General features: G+C 48.4%; 1 protein-coding gene and 1 long non-coding RNA gene across 5 annotated transcripts in view; one reads left to right on the top strand and one right to left on the bottom strand.

Moving 5' to 3' along the window:
• The window catches only part of KCNQ1 (potassium voltage-gated channel subfamily Q member 1), a 357,688-nt gene that overhangs the window by 104,941 nt on the left and 235,064 nt on the right, over positions 1–17,683 (top strand). For all 3 annotated transcript variants that reach the window (XM_063092881.1, XM_063092880.1, XM_063092879.1), the window contains 2 exons: positions 2,006–2,128; positions 2,862–3,003. In XM_063092881.1, the coding sequence (XP_062948951.1) occupies positions 2,006–2,128; positions 2,862–3,003 (265 nt within the window). The remainder of the gene's footprint in view (positions 1–2,005; positions 2,129–2,861; positions 3,004–17,683) is intronic.
• The window catches only part of LOC134374854 (uncharacterized), a 133,178-nt gene that overhangs the window by 18,444 nt on the left and 97,051 nt on the right, over positions 1–17,683 (bottom strand). The window lies entirely within an intron of this gene.

Here is a 17,683-nt window from a genome sequence, read left to right as displayed (position 1 = left end):
AGCCACCCTCCACCCAGCGCCCGTCTCCATGGCAGTCAGGTTGGATGGGGTCGGCTGTGGGCCCCTCGCCTCCCGGCTAGCTGCAGGGTTTCCCTCCCTCCCTCAAGTCTCCCTCCTCCTGCACCACCACCTTGCTCACCCCAGGGCTGGGAGGAAATAGGTGAGGGGCTCCCAGATGGCCGTCCCCAAGGGGACAGGGCCCAGCGTGTGCAGCACCCTGCCTCTGAGGGGCTCAGCCTCCCTCGGGCTGGGGACCCGTGATCTGACAGGACGGTGCGGGCCACCCTCTGGATTCGCAGGGCCAGGAGGCTGGGGAAGGCAGAGCCTGGGAGTAACAGGGAAAGGAAGGTTCTAGAGGGGATGGGGAGGCAAGTGGCACTCAGCCCGGAGACGACCAGTTCTGATTCTGTGATGCCGGCCCTGGGGAAAAAGTTTGCTCTTTTAATGCAAAGACTTAGGCACAGGAGCCATCGGGAAACCATGCTCCTGAGGGTCCTTGTGGCTGGCCCCTGTGGGGACTGAGGACCAGGGCTGCCCCGAGGAGTGGCTGGGGAGGGGCCAAGAGTGTGAGCCTTGGCAGTGGGGCAGCCCAGTGGACAGGACCCTCTGCCAGGTGAGGTGGCTGCAGGTTGGACCCCTCTGGGCACCCTGGGATGAATGTCCCCCAGGGAAGATCTGGGGACCTGGACAGGCCTAGGCTGACTGGGGTCACCCCTCCGGCCTCAGTCTCCTGAGCTTTCTACCCCAGGCAGGGCCCCGGGTGAGGAGTGGGTGGCTGTCAGGGCCTGGGGCTCAGCCGGGGTCTCCACCGCATTCCTCTGAAGCCCTTCTGTCTGGGACCTGGACGTTGTGCCCGCATGGAAAGGAAACAGCAGCAGGAGCTGTAGAACCAAGGGGCTGGTGCTCAGGCCTGGTTTTATGGCCCCACAGTTTCTCTTTTTGGGGAGACCATAAATCAGGCCCATAACACCAGCCTTGGCCCTGCATGGGCAGACTGCCCGCAGCAGGGGACCACATTTGATTTCCCTACGGAGCACTGATGTCACATCCTACAAACACAGACTTGCTCAGAGGTCACACTCACCATGGGGGGACCAGAACTGGGGCTGGAGATGACAGGAACGCATGGGGCAGGCAGCACAGGCTTTGTGGGGAGGGGGCACACAGACTGCTTTGGGTGGTGGAATGTGGAGGCGGCTCTGTCTGTGTGTGGGACTGTGGGCCTCGGGAGGGCCAGGCTGGTGGCCTCCCCTGGCTGTCCCAGCCACCAGGTAGGGGTGAGGGCTGCAAATGCCCCTCACTGGCTGCCATGTCACTGTCCCCAGTAACCCCACCAGGTGTGACACCTTCCTGAGTGCTTCCTCTCTCTTGGGCTCACATGACCCGCGGTGACAGGTCCTTATCGAAGCAACCCCTCCCATCCCATGCCTGCCCCCCTGGACACTGGGACACTGCACGGCCTCCCCTGGGGTCCCCTGCCTGTGGTGTCTCCTCCATGGTGGCTGCCATGGGGTCTCTCTAGCATGCAGGCTTAAGAACTCCACCTACATGCCACCAGAGGCTCCCCACAACTGCAGGACGGTGCTTGGGGGCTTCTGAGAGGGACTCCTGCTTCCTGGCCACTCGGTCTCACCTCCTGCTGGCCCCAGGGGCCCTGCTCCCCCTGGTGACCCCTCTCCCACAGCCCTTCCTCACTGGGTGAACTCTAGTCCCCTGCGTGTCTGTGTGTGCTCTAGGCCTGGCTCGGGGCTGGTTGGCAGGAGGGGACAGGATGCATGGAGGGGACCACAGGTAGGTTAGGATTGAGTCTCAGAGCTGCAAGTAACATTTACGGCATGTGGTAGGGAGATGCCTGGCACAGAAAGGGCAGAGCTGGCTGTTAGTGCAGAGGGCCTGGGAGCTGGGAAGTGGATCCTGGGCCTGGGGGATGAGGATGCCTGTGGCTTCCACGACGGCCCCACAGGTGACTCCATAGGTAACAGCCTGTCCCTGCTGCTGATTTCAGACCGCATGGAGGTGCTACGCTGCTGAGAACCCCGACTCCTCCACCTGGAAGATCTATGTCCGGAAGCCCTCCCGGGGCCACGCGCTGCTCTCCCCCAGCCCCAAGTCCAAGAAGTCTGTCATGGTAAGAAGCCCCAGGGCAAGGGCTGCTTTTTAGCAGGTGGGGAGGCTGTGGGCACTGCTTCAGGGTTCGCTTGGCCCGTGTTTGAGCTCAGTGTAGCCCACATCAGGGTGTCAGCACCCTCCCGGCTCTGGAGATGTCCATCCCATTCTGGATCCCTGCCATCCTGACCTTCCCAGGCTTGGAGGTGTACACTGCCCGCCCCAAGGCCAGTGCTATGAGAGGTCCGGAGAAAGTGACCTGAGGACAGGCTGGGCTAATCCCGGCCAGCTGTGGGCAGGAGGCTCTTGAGGGGGCCTTGGTGTTGGGCTTTCCATACTGGGCATGGCGGGTGGGGGGATGGGGGGCACACCAGCTCTGGGACAAGGGCTCAAGGTCACAGAGTCAGGATCTTGGGAAGGCATTGCTGTGCCCACCCTCCTTGGAGCCTTTGCCTCTGCTGGGACGTTCTCCCAGGTTTCCAAACAGCCTGCTCCGTCCCTTCCTCCAGGTGACCTACTCCAAGAGGCCCTGGAGGGCCCCCAGTCCATTCGCCCACCGGTTTTAATCCTCTCCTGGCCGCAGCCCTCATCGCTGCCATCCACCCTGGGCTGTGAGCTCGTGGGGCAGTGACTGGGTCAGGCCCCCCGTTCTCTGGCAGGGTGCACGCTGAGGGAACTGGGCAGCCACTCTGGGGCCAGCAAGGGGCCTCGCAGATGGTGCCCAGGAGCCACCAGCTTATCGTCTGGCTTTTTAGGTAAAGAAAAAAAAGTTCAAACTGGACAAGGATAATGGGGTGAGCCCCGGAGAAAAGACGCTCACGGTCCCCCACATCACGTGCGATCCCCCGGAAGAGCGGAGGCTGGACCATTTCTCTGTCGACAGCTATGACGCTTCCGGTGAGAAGCCTCTGATGCAGGTCTGGTGGGTGGGGGAGGGGTTTAGGCGTCCCCCGTCCCGGGGGAGGGTTTAGCCCCTGTGAAGCCACAAGCGAGGCTCTGTAATAGACGTGGGGATGGGGGCCCCAAGAGGCTGAGCATGTCTCCAGGCCACACAGCTGACACGTGGTAGCACCTAGGTGTGACCCCAACATACTCTCACCAGCTTCCACTGTTCCTAAAAGTGCCACTATCCGACCAGATATAAGCGAGGTGGCCTGGGGTGACCCCTGCTCCCCCCCAACTGCGCCTCCCTCAGCTCCAGGGCTGTCAGTGGGGCAGGGCAGGTGCAGGAGGCTTCCCCGGTAGTCGCCATCTGGACTTGTCACAACGGCGCATGTGCTGTTTCCACTACTGTGGAACCTGATTTTGCGAGAAACATTCCATGTGATGGGGCTGTGAATGGGGCGACCTTGTGGTCTGTGCAGGTCCGGGGACCTCATGTCCCCTGGCTGCACATGGAGAGTGGGGATCCGGGGTTGTGGCTGAACCCTCGAAAGGTAGGAAGGGGTGGCCATGGTGAAAGGGACCCCACTTCGCCCTATGAGCTCCGACTTTCTCTCTCATGACCTCAGTGTCCACTTCTCGGGGAGTGTGATCCCCGATGGCTGAATTCTTTAGCAGTTCTCTTAAAAACAAATTTACATGGTTCTGCCTTTTTCTTTCCTCTGGGGCCAGAGTGGGGTGTTTGAACTAGCTGTGCTGCCACCAGGACTGGGGTGTGGGCCCTGTCTTCCTAGGAGAGAACATACTCTCTCCAGGGTACCTCTCACTGCCCGCCGGCCACTTCCTCTGAGGCAGACATGGTGGGGTCTGTGTTCTGATGCAGAGACAGCATTTACTGAATGCTGGTGCCACATCACTAGCGAGAGGTTCTGGCAAATATTCATAAAAGCCCTGTCCCAGGGCACGGTCCCCCTGGGATGGCAGGGGGCACCTATTCTGAAAACACTTCGCTAGCACAGCCCCAGGAAGAAGCGCTAGTTTGTGCTACGAGGGAGGCAGTGGCCTTGCTATCCCAAGCCTGGGAGAGCCTCATCTTCTGGATGGAGAGGTGGGAGTTGGGGCCAAGGGCACCAGTGTTTAGGGACCCACTGCCCCGTGACCGCCTGCTGCTGTCTGCATGGACATCAGGTTCCAGGGCCTCGCTTTGGCTCCTGCTGGCCTAGTTTCCACCCGTCCAAGTCCTATCCCTGCTTCCCCCCATGACTCAAAGGGTCAGGCCTACCCCAAGGAGTCCTGGAAGGGCCTGTCCTCCCATTTCCCCTCAGTGCCTATCCTACATGCCCCCAGGAAGGCTTCACTTGGCCGAGTCCCATGGGTGGCTGGACACTGCTGCTCTGGACTCTGGGCTCTTGGTGGCCAGACCCTGCCTCAGTCATGCCGTGTGGCCAGGGCCCCATGCCCAGAAGAAAGGAGGCAGTCCATACATGTTGACCTCCATCCCAGGTGGGGTGGGGCCTGGGGGCCCAGAGCTAGCCCTATGTGTGCTGCAGCAGTCACTAGCCTTGACACCATGCCCCTTTGCTCTTCTGTCATTTCTGTACCCTTCCCTCCCCTCTCAGACCTCTTCCCAGTGCCAGGGATCCGCCAGAATGTTCTGGAACTGATCAGAATATTCCAGCTTATTGGCAGTTGTGAGGACAGTGCCACCATCTCAGGCATGGCAGAGGGTGACAAACCCACATTATTCCTGACCCTGTGTGCTCACTGGTGCTGGATCCCTGGCCTACCCAGCTGAAGCTTGTTCAAGAGTGGCCACCCTATGTTCTGCCTCTGGTCACTGTCCCCACTGCTGCAACTTGGCAGAAAGATGGGAGTGTTCTGGAAAGGGGCTGTCGCTGTTCTCTGCCCCTTGAGGATGTTCTGGGCATCCTATTTGGGAGTCACCGGGCAAAGCCAGACCTGGGCATCCACTCCCCTCTGTGCCAGGGTCCCAGTGGCCTTATCACATGCCATCAGGATTTGCCCGGGGCCCGGCCACATCTTGCTGAGCCCCTGGGATGTGCTCCCTGCCTGCCCACTGAAGTGGGCACAAAGGCAATTGTGCCAACCAGTGCCCGGTGCCCCGCAGCTCCAGATTCAGGGGTAGGGCCATTGTCTCGATGCAAATGGAGACTTTCTGTGAATGCTAATGGGCAGGCTGGGTGGGCCCAGAGGCGGCTGGGGATGCAGCCCGTGCGCCTGCAGAGAAGGCCACTCGCTGTCCACTGAATACGGGGCAGCCTGAATCGATGCTGTCCATTCAGCCTGTTTAGTGTTATTAAGTTGCTAGCGATGTCTGCGGAATGTTAATGAGCTTCAAGTGCAGAGAAAGTCAGGCGCCTTTTGTGGAATGCTCCCACAAGGAGGAGTTTTTCTTTCCTGCTAACGTGATAAGTCAGCCCAGCCCGGAGCCATGGGATTTCTGGAGCCTGTGCTGTTGGCCTGGTCCCCAGGGACACACAGCGGCCCCGCCCCCATGGGTTACCTGATGCTCCCAAGTCATCATGGCCTGGCGAGAAAGGGGTGCTCATCCCAGGGCAGACACCGCCACTGGGAAAGCCTCAGCCCCTGCTCCCATGAGGTGGGGTACGAGCAGCCATACCGAATCCTACCCCAAAGCCAAGGCCAGTGCTCAGCCTTCGTCCGGCCTGCATGTTCTGGGCAGGGTAGGCAGCAGTCAACCTGACCTTGGCACAGGGCACCCACCTGAACATGCCAGTCATCACAGGCCTTTTCCACCTGCTGGTCTTCAGGAATTCTGACATGATTTTGGGGAACCGTGCTTTAAACAGGCATTTGCTTGGGCTGAGACCCATTGTCTCTTACTGCTTCTCCCCCATCTCTGCAGCTTTTCTCCGTGTCAGTCTGGGCTTCTGTCCTATGACCCTCAGGCCCAGGTGTCGCAGGCAGGGCTGCCTATTCCTGTCCATGGGTTCCAGGCCCTTTTCTAAGCCACTGTATCTCCTGAGGTAACCCCCTGTTTCCAGTGAAACTATTGTGACCGGGATCTCACGCATGGTGAGGGATGGTGCAGTCAGCTGGAGCCTTCTCCCATCTTCCAGTAGCTTCCAGCCTCTCGCAGGTTCCAGTCACTCAGGGCTTGTTCTGTCCTGGTTCATCAGCGCCTATTCACCAGGGCCTGCTCTGTGTGGGGCCTGGGTGAGGCCCCCATTGGCAGGGGCTGGGGATTTCCCTCGCCATCCCAGGAGGAAGGTGGATGAGGCAGTAAGGGGCCCATGTGTGAGCTGCCAAGGGATGGGCACCTGGCTTGGTTTGGTCTGACCCGGGAAGGCTTCTTGGAGGAGGTGACATTAGGGCTGAAGAACTGGCTGAGGAAGGAGAGGCAGGGCATTGCGAGAGGCAGGGCATTACAAGCGGCAGGAGCAGCTTAGGCCACAGTGTGGGGACACAGCTGCACCTCTGCAGGTCTCCACATGTTCTCCGGGTGACCTGGGAACGTCATGTGGTTTCCTAATTTGTAACATGGGGGTCGGTGTTGCCCACCTACGTAAAAGCATAGAAGAGCACCTGGTCCACATGGGCTTCCGGCACATGTTGGTGCTGCTTTGGGTGCCATCATTTGTGACAAAGGGCCTTGGGCATGAGGGGCTGCTGGGCGCCTGCAGATGTCCAGTGGGCAGATGAGGAAGTCCACCCACCTCGGACATCACCAGGGAGGCCCCATCCAGCGTGGCATGGGCCAGCTTTGGGCTTCGTATGTCCCCCTGCCCCCTCCGGTACAGATGCGGGAGTTGGGCAGGACATTATGGTGGCCAGTCGTGCAGGGCCTGAGGGGGAGAGGAGCCAGTAACAGTCAGAGGTAGATCTGTAGCGCGGTACCCTGCCGTGTCCCAACTCAGGGCAAAACGGAGCTCGAGATGGTATGTTTTTGCTTTATTTTCATCCAAGAACACTGCAGACAAATAATAAAGTCCAGAGAAGGCCGCCTCGAAGTTCCACATCCCCACTCTGCAGAGGAACGTGTCATATGCGTCATGTGCACTCGGGCCTAGGGTGTGGATCGAGCCCAAGCTCGTCCCAGAGCCTGGTGCCCGCCTGCCACCTGCCACATTTCCAGGCCAAGCCCTTGGCTTGCATCCGCTTGGGCCCTGCAGGGCTCTGTCCCTACAAGGCTCTGTCTCCAGCACTACACCAGTCGCGATCTGCGGGCAGCCCATCTCCTGAACCCCATGGGGTCTGGGTGGTCTCAATCCTGTCGCCCCTGCCATCTCACAGGCCACTGAAGCCCAGTGCTTGGTTCTGCCTTTGCACACGGTTCTCTGAACGCGTCATTCGTACTGTTACTGTGGCATGCAATCCGGCACTTACATTCTCACAGATTTGCCAGTTTTCTGTCTCACGTTTTGGATTTAATTTCCCTCTTCCTCAGTCCACAAGGTTCTACTGATGGTAAACTTCAGTCCCTTTCTGAATTTTTTTTTTCTTTTTTGTCTTTGCTCTCGGATGCTGGTTTAGCGGGGGAAGGAGTCGCAGGCTGATAGATGGATTTTTCTGGACACTCATGAGATCTGATACCACTGTCCCCTGCCTCTTGTGGACAGTCAAGCTAACTGATATTCCTTCGTAGGTGACCCTTTCCACCTCTGATGCCTTTGAAAACCTTTCCTTTGACTTGGGTGTTTAGTAATTTCACGACAGTTTAGCAGGGTGTGTTAGATTATTTTCCTTTCTCCTGCCAACAGTTTATTGTGATTCTTGGATCAGAGCATTTATGTCTTTCATCAAGTGTTGAAAGTCAGCATCATTATGTCCTATAATATTGCCTCCTGTGGCTCCGATCTCTCCTGGAAACTTCTGAACATCGCATTCTGTCCTTGGCTGTCTCTTTCACCTTCCATCTCTGTCTCACGGTGCTGCATCTGCAGCATTTTCTGTCCAGTCGACTAACACTTCAGACGTGTCTAATCCACTGCTTTATCCACCTGTTGAGACTTTAATTGCAATCGCCGCATATTTTTTCACACTGTATATCCGTATGTGTGGGTCTAATCTGCTTGATTTTGGTGTCTCATACCTTTCTCATATTTTACATTACAACTTTGAATTTTTAAGGCATTTGAACATGCCTGTGTTATAGCCTCTATCCTATAACCTCATCATCTGCAGTTCTTGCAGTCTAATTCTGTTCACTGTGGTTTCTCCTGACTTGCTCATGGTGGCCTGTTTCCTTGTGGGTCTGTAAGTTTAGAATATGACCTTGTGATTGGTGGTGGTTTTTGTCTGTGGGGTTCCTGGGTATGCTATTTGAGGGCACATGCCTCTGGAGAAATGGTACCTTTGCTTGTAGAGTTTGACCCAGTGAACCAATCCAGGACCTTTTGGTCTTTATAGATATAGGATTTTCTAGACAACCCGTGCAGTATGAATGGAAAACCCAGTCTCTTGTGAGAGCAAACCTAAGTTATACATATAGAGAGGAGACTTTTTATTTTACACTCCAGGAAAACAGGCCAAGACAAATGAATTTCCATTTTTATTTCCTCCCTTTGCCAATGCACAGGTTTGTTTTCTTTGTTTGCTGTTATTTTGCTTCATTTGTTTCATTTGTTTGGTTTTGGTCTACATCTCACCATTCGTGCCACCTTTCCAGGGCTAGTTTTACATGCAGGCATCTCAATTACCACTCCTTGCCCTGTGCTGGTTCCAGGTCCTGCCTCTTCTCCCTGGGGGGCTTTTAAAGTCCACAATGTGGTTGCTCAGGTGGGCAAACTCCCAGGACCCCACGAGCTGTTTGCTTTGCTGCAAGTGCATTGTTCTCGGCCCTCAGGGATTCCCTCCCTGTTGGGTGAACTCAGCTGTGCACGCAAAAGGAAAATCACTCTGTTTTATCAAGGCTGTTTGGAGACTTGCAGGGAGATGGTCCACTTATTGCCACAAACAGAAGTCCTCATCTTTGTGCCAGGCAGAGCTGTCCCTGACAGGGGAAGCCAGGAGCTCCCCCTTGGCAGAGATCCTGGCAGTGACACTTCTAACACAGACGCACAGGTCCACTCCTCGAGATTTTGGGTCATGACGGCTATGGGGAGGCCCAGGTAACAAGCCCCTCTGGCTACATGCAGCAGGTGGTCCAAGGACTGGCACTGGAGACCACCAAGGGTGCTGTCCAGCACCAGGTGGCAGGGGAACCAGAGTAGGGAGTCTGTGACTTCCAGGTCTGACCCAGCAGTGCTGACTTGGTCTCACCTGGATCGAAGGACAAAGTACTTGTTTGGGACATGAGCAGGCTCCCAGGTACCCTCCTGGCTGTGGGTCTCAGGTGTGATGTTATCCTGGGCTCTGGAGAGGACTTTGGATGATAACTTCTGGTGACCAGCCTCAGGGTCCTGGGGAAGTGGCCCCCAGGTCTTTTAGGCTGGGGGCCTGTGACTCATTGAGTGGTGTGTGGGGGTATGGCGGGGCTGGAGGAGAAGCTGCGTCTGCTGCCCAAGCATGCTGAGCTCCTGGGTCAGAACCTTCTCGTAGGCCCTCCACTGCCTCCCACTCTGCCCACCTTCTTCCACCGTGGCTTTGCTTCTCTTCTGGGCCTTCGCTGCATTCACTGAGAACATTGCAGTATCCTCCTCACTGTCTTCCCAACTCTTTGCTACCCAATTCAACATCGCGGAGGGAATGGGCAAATTTCTTGAAAGATATAAACTACTAGAGAAATACATAATCTGAATATCTTTCTATCTGTTAATAAAATTGAAGTTGTAGTTAAAAATATTCCCCAAAGAGTACTTCAAGATCATATGGCTTCGCTGGTGAATCCATGCCATACATTTAAGAAAAAATAAAATCAATTCTAGACAACATTTTCTAGAAAATTGAAAAGGAGAGTATATTTTCAAATGCTGAGGTCAGCATTATCCTCACACGAAAACCAGCCAAAGACATTACAAGAAAAGAAAGCTGTAGATAAGCTTCCCTCGTGAACATAAATGCAAAAATTCTAAGCAAAAGTTGAGCAAATCAAATCCAACATTATCTTAAAAGGACTGACTAGGATTCAGGAATGCCGGGTTAGTTTGACTTTTAAAAATTAGTCAGTGTAATGAGCCACATTAACAAATGACAAAGGAAAAGCCATATGGTCATCTCAATAGATGCAGAAAAAGCATTTGACAAAATCCAACAGCCATTCATTGTAATATCTTTTAGCAAATAGAAAGGGGCTTCCTCAACCTGATACAGATTATTGACCAAAAACCCTACAGTTAACATACTTAATGAAGAAACACTGAGTGCTTTCCCTCTAATATCAGATACACAACGTGAATGTCTGCTTTTACCAGACACTTCTACTTACTGGAGATCATTTCAAGAAAAAGAAATATTAAACATCCAGGTTGGAAAAGAAGTAAAACTGCCTTTATTCGCAGATGATTTAATTATCTACATAGAAAATTTGATGAATGTACAAGATAACCACTAAAACTAATATGGGAGTTTAGCAACATAGCAGATACAAGATCAATATGCAAAAAGCAAATCTATTTCTATATTCTAGCAGCAAATAACCTGAAATTAAAATTTTTAAAATAACACAGCATAAAAACATGAAATACTTAGAGATTATTCTGACAAAAAATGAGAGATGTACTCTGGAGACTATAAAACTTTGCTAAAGAAAATTAAAGAATATCTACATAAATGGAGAAGTATATACCACGTGCATGCATCACAGGACTCAGTATTGATCTCTAAATTCATCATAATTACCAGTCAAAATCCTCGCATGCAAATGGCCAAGAATACCCAAAACAACTTTGAAAATGAACAACAATGTTGGAGATTAACACCAGGGTGGGTGTTAGCGTAAAGATCAGCAAACAGAGCACTGGAGCAGAATAGAGAGTCCAAATAGACATGCACATTTATAAACAGATGAGTTTTAGGTAGAGAAAAGAATCTTTTCAACAAATAATCTTGACACAATTGAATATCCGTATGCCACAAAACACCCCCAACTCGGATCCACATCATATACAAAAATTAACTCAAAGTTTGTCATAGAATTCAATTCAATGCCTAAAATTAGGAAATTTATCAGAGAAAACATAGGAAAAATCTTTGTGACCCTGGGATAATTACAGATTTCTTAGAACTGACACCAAAAGCACAAGCCATAATAGGAACAAATTGATCCAACTGGACTTACCAAAATTAAAACATTCTCTTTGAAATACACTATTAAGAAAAGGAAAAGACAAACCAGACATTGGGAGAAAATATTTTCAAATCATTTATCTGATAAAGGACTTGTATCCAGAATATGTGAGGGACATTTAAAATTGGATAATAAGACAAATAAGAAATCACAAAAATGGGCAAAAGATTTAAACAGACACTTGACAAAAAAAGATATATAGATAAGAACGTAAGAAGATGCTTAATATCATTAGTTACTACAGGAATGAAAATTAAAACCACAACGAGATAAAAACAAAATTATTGTCTAAAATTAAGGAGATTGATGATACCACATGTTGGTGAGGAAGTGGAGGACCTGGTAAGAATGCAAAATCCAAAGTCCACAGCTCTTATGCATGGAATAGTCCGAGCTGTTTGATGAAGACTGGAAATACCCAAATTCCCATGAACATCTGAATAGATTTTTTTCAAAATTGTGATATTCCTACAGTGGAATACTACCCAGAAATACAAAGGAATTAGCTGTTGATACACACAGGCATGGATGAATTGCAAAATAGTGAGGGTGAGTGAAGCCAGACCACAAAAAGTTCCTACTGTCTTATTCTATTTACATAAACATCTAGAAAATTAAGACTAATCCAGAGTGACGAGTCAGTGGTAGGAGGGAAGTACAAGGCACCAAGAAGCTTTGGGGCAGTGGCCGTGTCTATTATTTTAATTGTGATGGTTTCATCATGTGTCAAAAGTTACCAAATGTATGCTGTAGACGTGCAGTTTATGAAATGTCAGTTATCCCTCAATAAAGCTATTTAAAGAATATATAAAATAAAAACATTTGTGGTGGTAAAAAAAAAAAAACCAAAAATAATTTTTTGGAATGATAACCTGAGGAAAATTGTTGCCACTCATATCGTATAGAGCTAATGTCATCAAAATATTAATAAGTTTTCATAACTCAAAAAGATAAAGAATATAAAGACCGTTCACAGAAAAGGAAATGCCAGTGATTATTACGGATGAAAAGGTCCTGGACAACCTCAATTATGATAAGAGAAATGCAAATTAACGCAATGGGATTTTTTTAATTTTTATTTTTGCTTATCTGATTACTAAATATCGAGGAGTTCTGTAGTAGTCTATGGGCAAATGAACACAGAACCCAGCCTCAGTCATTGACGTTGGAAGAATAAATTGATATACCTCCACAGGGACAAATAAGACAATTTCAGTCAAAATTAAAGGTGCATATGCCCTTCAACCCTTGTAGAAATTGATTTTACACGTGTATTACACTATACTACATGTGCAAAAATGCCCATCATCAGGATGTTGATTTCTTCAATTGTTACATAGCAAAAGATTGTGAACCACTGACATGCCCATCAGTGGGGTTTGCTTAAAGAAAGTATCCTATATCCATTTAATAGCCATTAAAACTGGAAGCTGCCCTCTCAACGCTGATGAATGACATCCCCGATTCCTGATCCTGGAAATCACAGTACCTCAAGGTCAGAGGAGTATGAAGTCTACCATCATGCACGTACAGATACAGTGGTTTACAAAACAGGGATCTGTCTGCCTTGTTCTGTGTCCTGGAACAGTTTGAGAAACATTGGAATTATCTTCTCTTCAAAGTTAAATAGAATTAAGTTGTAAAACCATCTGGGCCTGATACATGTTTTCAAGCAGATCTTTAATCTCTTTTTAGTCTGCTCCATAGTAATTTGCTCTAAATTAGTTTACTGCATCTTTTGGGATAATTTATTCATTGCTGTTCAGTTTCCTCAAGGGTTTAATTGTGTTGACACTTGGTAGCAACTAATTTCTTTCTTTAGTAGTTCCATGTTCTTCTCTATCTGTCATCTCTTTTGTTGCTGTCGTTGCCTGAGCTTTTATAGTTTTCTTCCTTTTTTCTTAACAAGCTCATAAGATATTTATCTATTACATTTTATTTATTATATGTTTATTATCTTAGGAAACTACTTTTGTGCTATTTTTGTTTTCTATTTCATCAAGTTGGGCTTTTATATCTATTAATTCCCTCCTCCTGGTTAACTTTATTTTGCTCTATTTTTTTACTAAATTAAGAGTAATACTTAACTCCTTTATTTAAAGTCTGCCTGCTAAAAGGCATCTTAAAGATTATAAATTTTCCTCTGATTGAAGCTTTAGCTGTGACACGTAGATCTTAGTATGAAATATGTTCCTTTTCATTGCTTTCTTGGTAGTTTGCATTTTGTGTTTTGATTTTTCTCTTTAATCTAGAGTTCTTTTAAGAAATGTTTTCTTAATTTTTAAGCAGTAAATTTTTATCACTGTTATTTATTTCTAATTTAATAGGCTTACAGTGAAAGGATGCAGCCTGTGAAATCTCTACTTTTTTAAGTGAAGATTTTCTGTGTGTCAAAGTATAAAAATAAGATCATTATTTTTGTAAAGAATAATTTTATTCCATGGACCTAAGTTAAGAAGGTATCTTCTCTGTTTGTAGGACACAAAGTTTATTTGCATACACAGATAAAACATGTATAGAGATGGATTATACACACCTGTACACACACGTGTATAATTATTGCATTGTTGAGATCTGCTCTGCCTCTGCTTTTCTTTTTTTAATATAATGCATCTGCCTAAATCTGAAACAGGAAAATTAAATCCTTCCTTTACAATTATGTTTCTAGAAGTCAAGCAGAAGATTCATGGAGTGGTTTGGAGCATAGCCTATAGCCAACCTTCCCTAACCTTCCTGGGGCCACAGCCCAGCTCTGCCACTTGCTCCTGTGTGACCCTGGGCAAGCTACTTACTGCCTTCTCTATGCCTTGGTTTACACATCTGTGAAATTAGGATCCTAATCGTGCCTGCTCCCAGGATTGTTGTGCTGACTGAGTTAGAACATGTAAGTGCTATCCAGGGCCTATGGGCAGCAAGCACTCTGGGGTCTGTCTCCTGCTGATGTGACCCCAGGCTCCATCAGTACCAGACCCTCTCTCCCCTGCTGCCCTGTACTCCACCTGACTCCTCGCACCATGAATCTGGGGGCTGTTCTTTCTTTTAAGCTTTCTTAAAATTCTGTTACTTTCTAATATTCTCATTTCCAACTTTAGACATTTATAATGCATATGTTTTAGTACGGTCCTTTTTCCATTATGTTTGCTCTTTCCCCCTCTGTTACATATGTGGATAATCTGGGGCCTGTTGGCTCATGTCTTCCACAGTGCTTATATAATATGCGACCAAAGAAAATACACACAACATGATGGGGTTATCATTGTTTGCTGAACACGTGCGGTCACAGGCACACTTTCCTATGTCTTGCTCTCCTCGTTCAGTTGTATGTGGTAAAACTTCCCCACGGATGCTGGAACGGCTCTACTTGTATTTCAGTTCTATGAGGGCACTTCAGAAAGTTCATGGAAAGAGTCATATTACCTTTTAATTCTATTTCTGCACAAACTTTTGAAGTACACTTGTATTTCAATTCAACTCTATTTCTAATTCAATTTTATTTCTGTTTCAATTCAATTTCATTCTAAAATGTGTAATCCCTGCTTAATTCCCCCTGGTGAGTATGTACCATGATGTTCTCTATTGCTAGAAATCCACTTTGCTTCAGGTTTTGGCCAATTTTCTAAAAACTTCTCTTGAACCTACATTTCTGTATCCAGGTACTTCTATTTCTGTGCAATAAATTTCCAGAATGTATTAGTTTGCTAGGGCTGCCGTAATAAAATATTATAGACTGTGTGGCTTAAACAACGGAAATTTATTTCTCACAATTCTGGAGGCTGGAAGTCCAAGAGCAAGGTGCTGCAGGGCTGGCGTCTCCTGAGGCCTCTCTGCTTGGCTTGTAGATGGCTGCCTCCTCCCCGTGTCCTCACGTGGTCTTTTCTCTGTGCACACGCACCCCTGCTGTGTCTGTGTGTGTGTCCAAATTTCCTTTTATAAGGGCACCAGTCAGTATTAGGGCCCACCCTAATGGCCTCATTTTAACACAATCATCTCTTTGAGGGACCTACCTCCAAACACAGTCACATTCTTAGGTATTAGGGGTTAGGGCTTCCACTTATAAGTTTTTGGGGGGGACACAACTCAAGCCTTGACATAGGATTAGGGGTAGGATTAATTTTGGTGGGTATTGCCAGGTTGCTTTCTTCAGTGCTGTCTGAGCTCGCGTTTCACAGGCAGGGTCCCCTCTCCTGGCATCATGCCAGCTGTGTTGACAGAGCAGTTCTCCATCTCGTGAGACATGTGGGGCAGGGTTCCTCCACTGTGACACTGTTGACATTTGGTGCCAGACAATTCTTTGCTGAGGAAGGGCATCCCGGGCATCGTTGGATGTTCAGCACCATCCCTGCCTCTACTAGGGTGCCAGCAGCACCACCCTCCCAGTTATGACAGCCAAAGCCATCACCACATATTGCCGAATGTCCCCTGTGGGGTAAAATTGGCCCCCGTTATGAACCACTGCCTAAAGTGATACCTCAGGTTTTGTTTAAAAAAAACTATTTGGAAGTAGTTTTGAAGTACAGAAATTTGCAAGAATGAGATATAAAATATCCTGCACCCTTCACGAAGATTTACCAGTTCACTAATGTCACCGTTTTGCCTCATTTGCTTTGTCATTAAAGCCTTTTCTAATGCGCATTCACAGAACACTTTTTTTCTGAAACATTTGAGAATAAGTTGCATACTCCACAGCGTTTTGCCCTCAAACATTTTGTTGTGAATTTCCTAAAAATAAAGGTCCCTCCTTGAAAGCTACAGTACAGTTATCATCCTGTGCAATTAAACCTTGGTGCAGTCCTTTGACCTAATCTGACACCTGTGTTCCAGTGTTGTTAGTTGATACAACAATGTCCTTTGAAGCATTTTTCTTCCTCCAATGCAGAATCCAGTCCAGGGTCAGTATTGCCTTTATTTGTGTCTCTTTAGTTTCCTTTAATCTGGAACATTCCAGTCTCTCTGTCTTTTATGACATTGGCATTTTTGAAGGATACAGTCCTGCTACTTCCTAGAGGGTTTGTCTGATGTTTCTGTATGGTTAGATCCAGGTTTGCGTACTCCCAGTTGGAACACTCTATAAGTGACGTGATGATTTTCTCCAGTTAACTCAGCTTTCTTGGGATAACTCATCCTGAGACACACTTCGTCATCTGCCACTCACTGGTGACGTTATTTTGATCACCAAGTCGAGACACTGTCCACATTCCACCATACAGTTCCTATATTTTACCTTGCAACTGATAAACAATCGGGGGGAGCTTCTTTCAGGCCATGCAGACACCCTGCTATTTGTCAAAAAAAAAAAAAAGTCTCCCCAGATTTAGATGGATTCTGGAACCAGTCTTTATTATGGTAGCTGCAAAACCCAACAGCCGCTCCATAAAATTCCTGAAAGGGATACTATCCAGCTAGAAGGCTGTTATCACACTGAGGTCTTCTGCGTTTTCCTATTGTCTAACGAGGCTGAGCATTTGTCCATGTGTTTATTGGCTAGTTATTTATCTTTAACAAAATGTCTCTTCAGATCCTTTGCTCATTTTTAAAAATTAAACTTTTTAGACATTCACATGCAATTCTAAGAAATAGTACAGAGAGAGTTCCCATGCACCCTTCATTTCTCCAATGGTAACATCTTCTAAAACTATAGTACAGTATGATAACCAGGATGTTGACATTGATACAGTCAAGGTCCAGAATGTTTCCATTACCCCTGGGATCCCTGGTGTGGGCCCTTTTATAGCCACACCCACTTTCCTCCCACCACACCCCTCCCTACTCCTTGGTAACCACTAATCTGTTCTCTGATTCTATAATTTTGTTTTTTCAAGAAAGTTATATGAATGGAATCACATGGTACATGATATTTTGGAAATTGGCTCTTTTGACTCAGCATAATTCTCTGGAGGTTCATCAAAGTTGTCTTGTATATCAATAATTTATTCAACTTTATTGCCAAGTAGAATTCAATGTTATGGATGCACCTCAGTTTATTGAACCACTTGCTCATCCAAGGACATCTGGGTTGATCTCAGTTTGTGGCTGTTACAGACTGTGGTAGACTAAATAATGGCCCCCAAAGCATCCAGGTCCTGATTCCTAGAACCTGTGACTGTCACCTTATAGGGCAAAGGGGACTCTGCAGATGTGTTTAAATCAAGAATCTTGAGATGGGGAAGTTATCCTGGATTATCTGGGTGAGCCCAGTGTAATCACAAGTGTCCCTATAAGAGGGAGGCGGAAGGAGATTTGATTATAGACGTGCAAGAAGGTTATGTGACCACGGAAGGAGGGGAGAAAGCGATGTGATGTGAGGAGGGCATCATGAGCCAAGGAGAGCAGGCAGCTTCCAGAAGTACGGAAAGGCAAGGAAGTGGATGCCGCCCAGAGCCCCGGGACGAACCAGCCCTGCTGACACCTTGATTTGTCGTCCCTGCAGACTCTGTTTAGAGTTTTGGCTTTTAAGACTGTAAAAAAATACATTTGTGTAGTTTTAAG

Source organism: Cynocephalus volans, chromosome 4 (assembly GCF_027409185.1).
Source record: "Cynocephalus volans isolate mCynVol1 chromosome 4, mCynVol1.pri, whole genome shotgun sequence".
In the NCBI taxonomy this organism is placed as follows: domain Eukaryota; kingdom Metazoa; phylum Chordata; class Mammalia; order Dermoptera; family Cynocephalidae; genus Cynocephalus; species Cynocephalus volans.
Note: the sequence above shows the minus strand (reverse complement) of the source record. Positions and strands in the feature narration are given on the sequence as shown.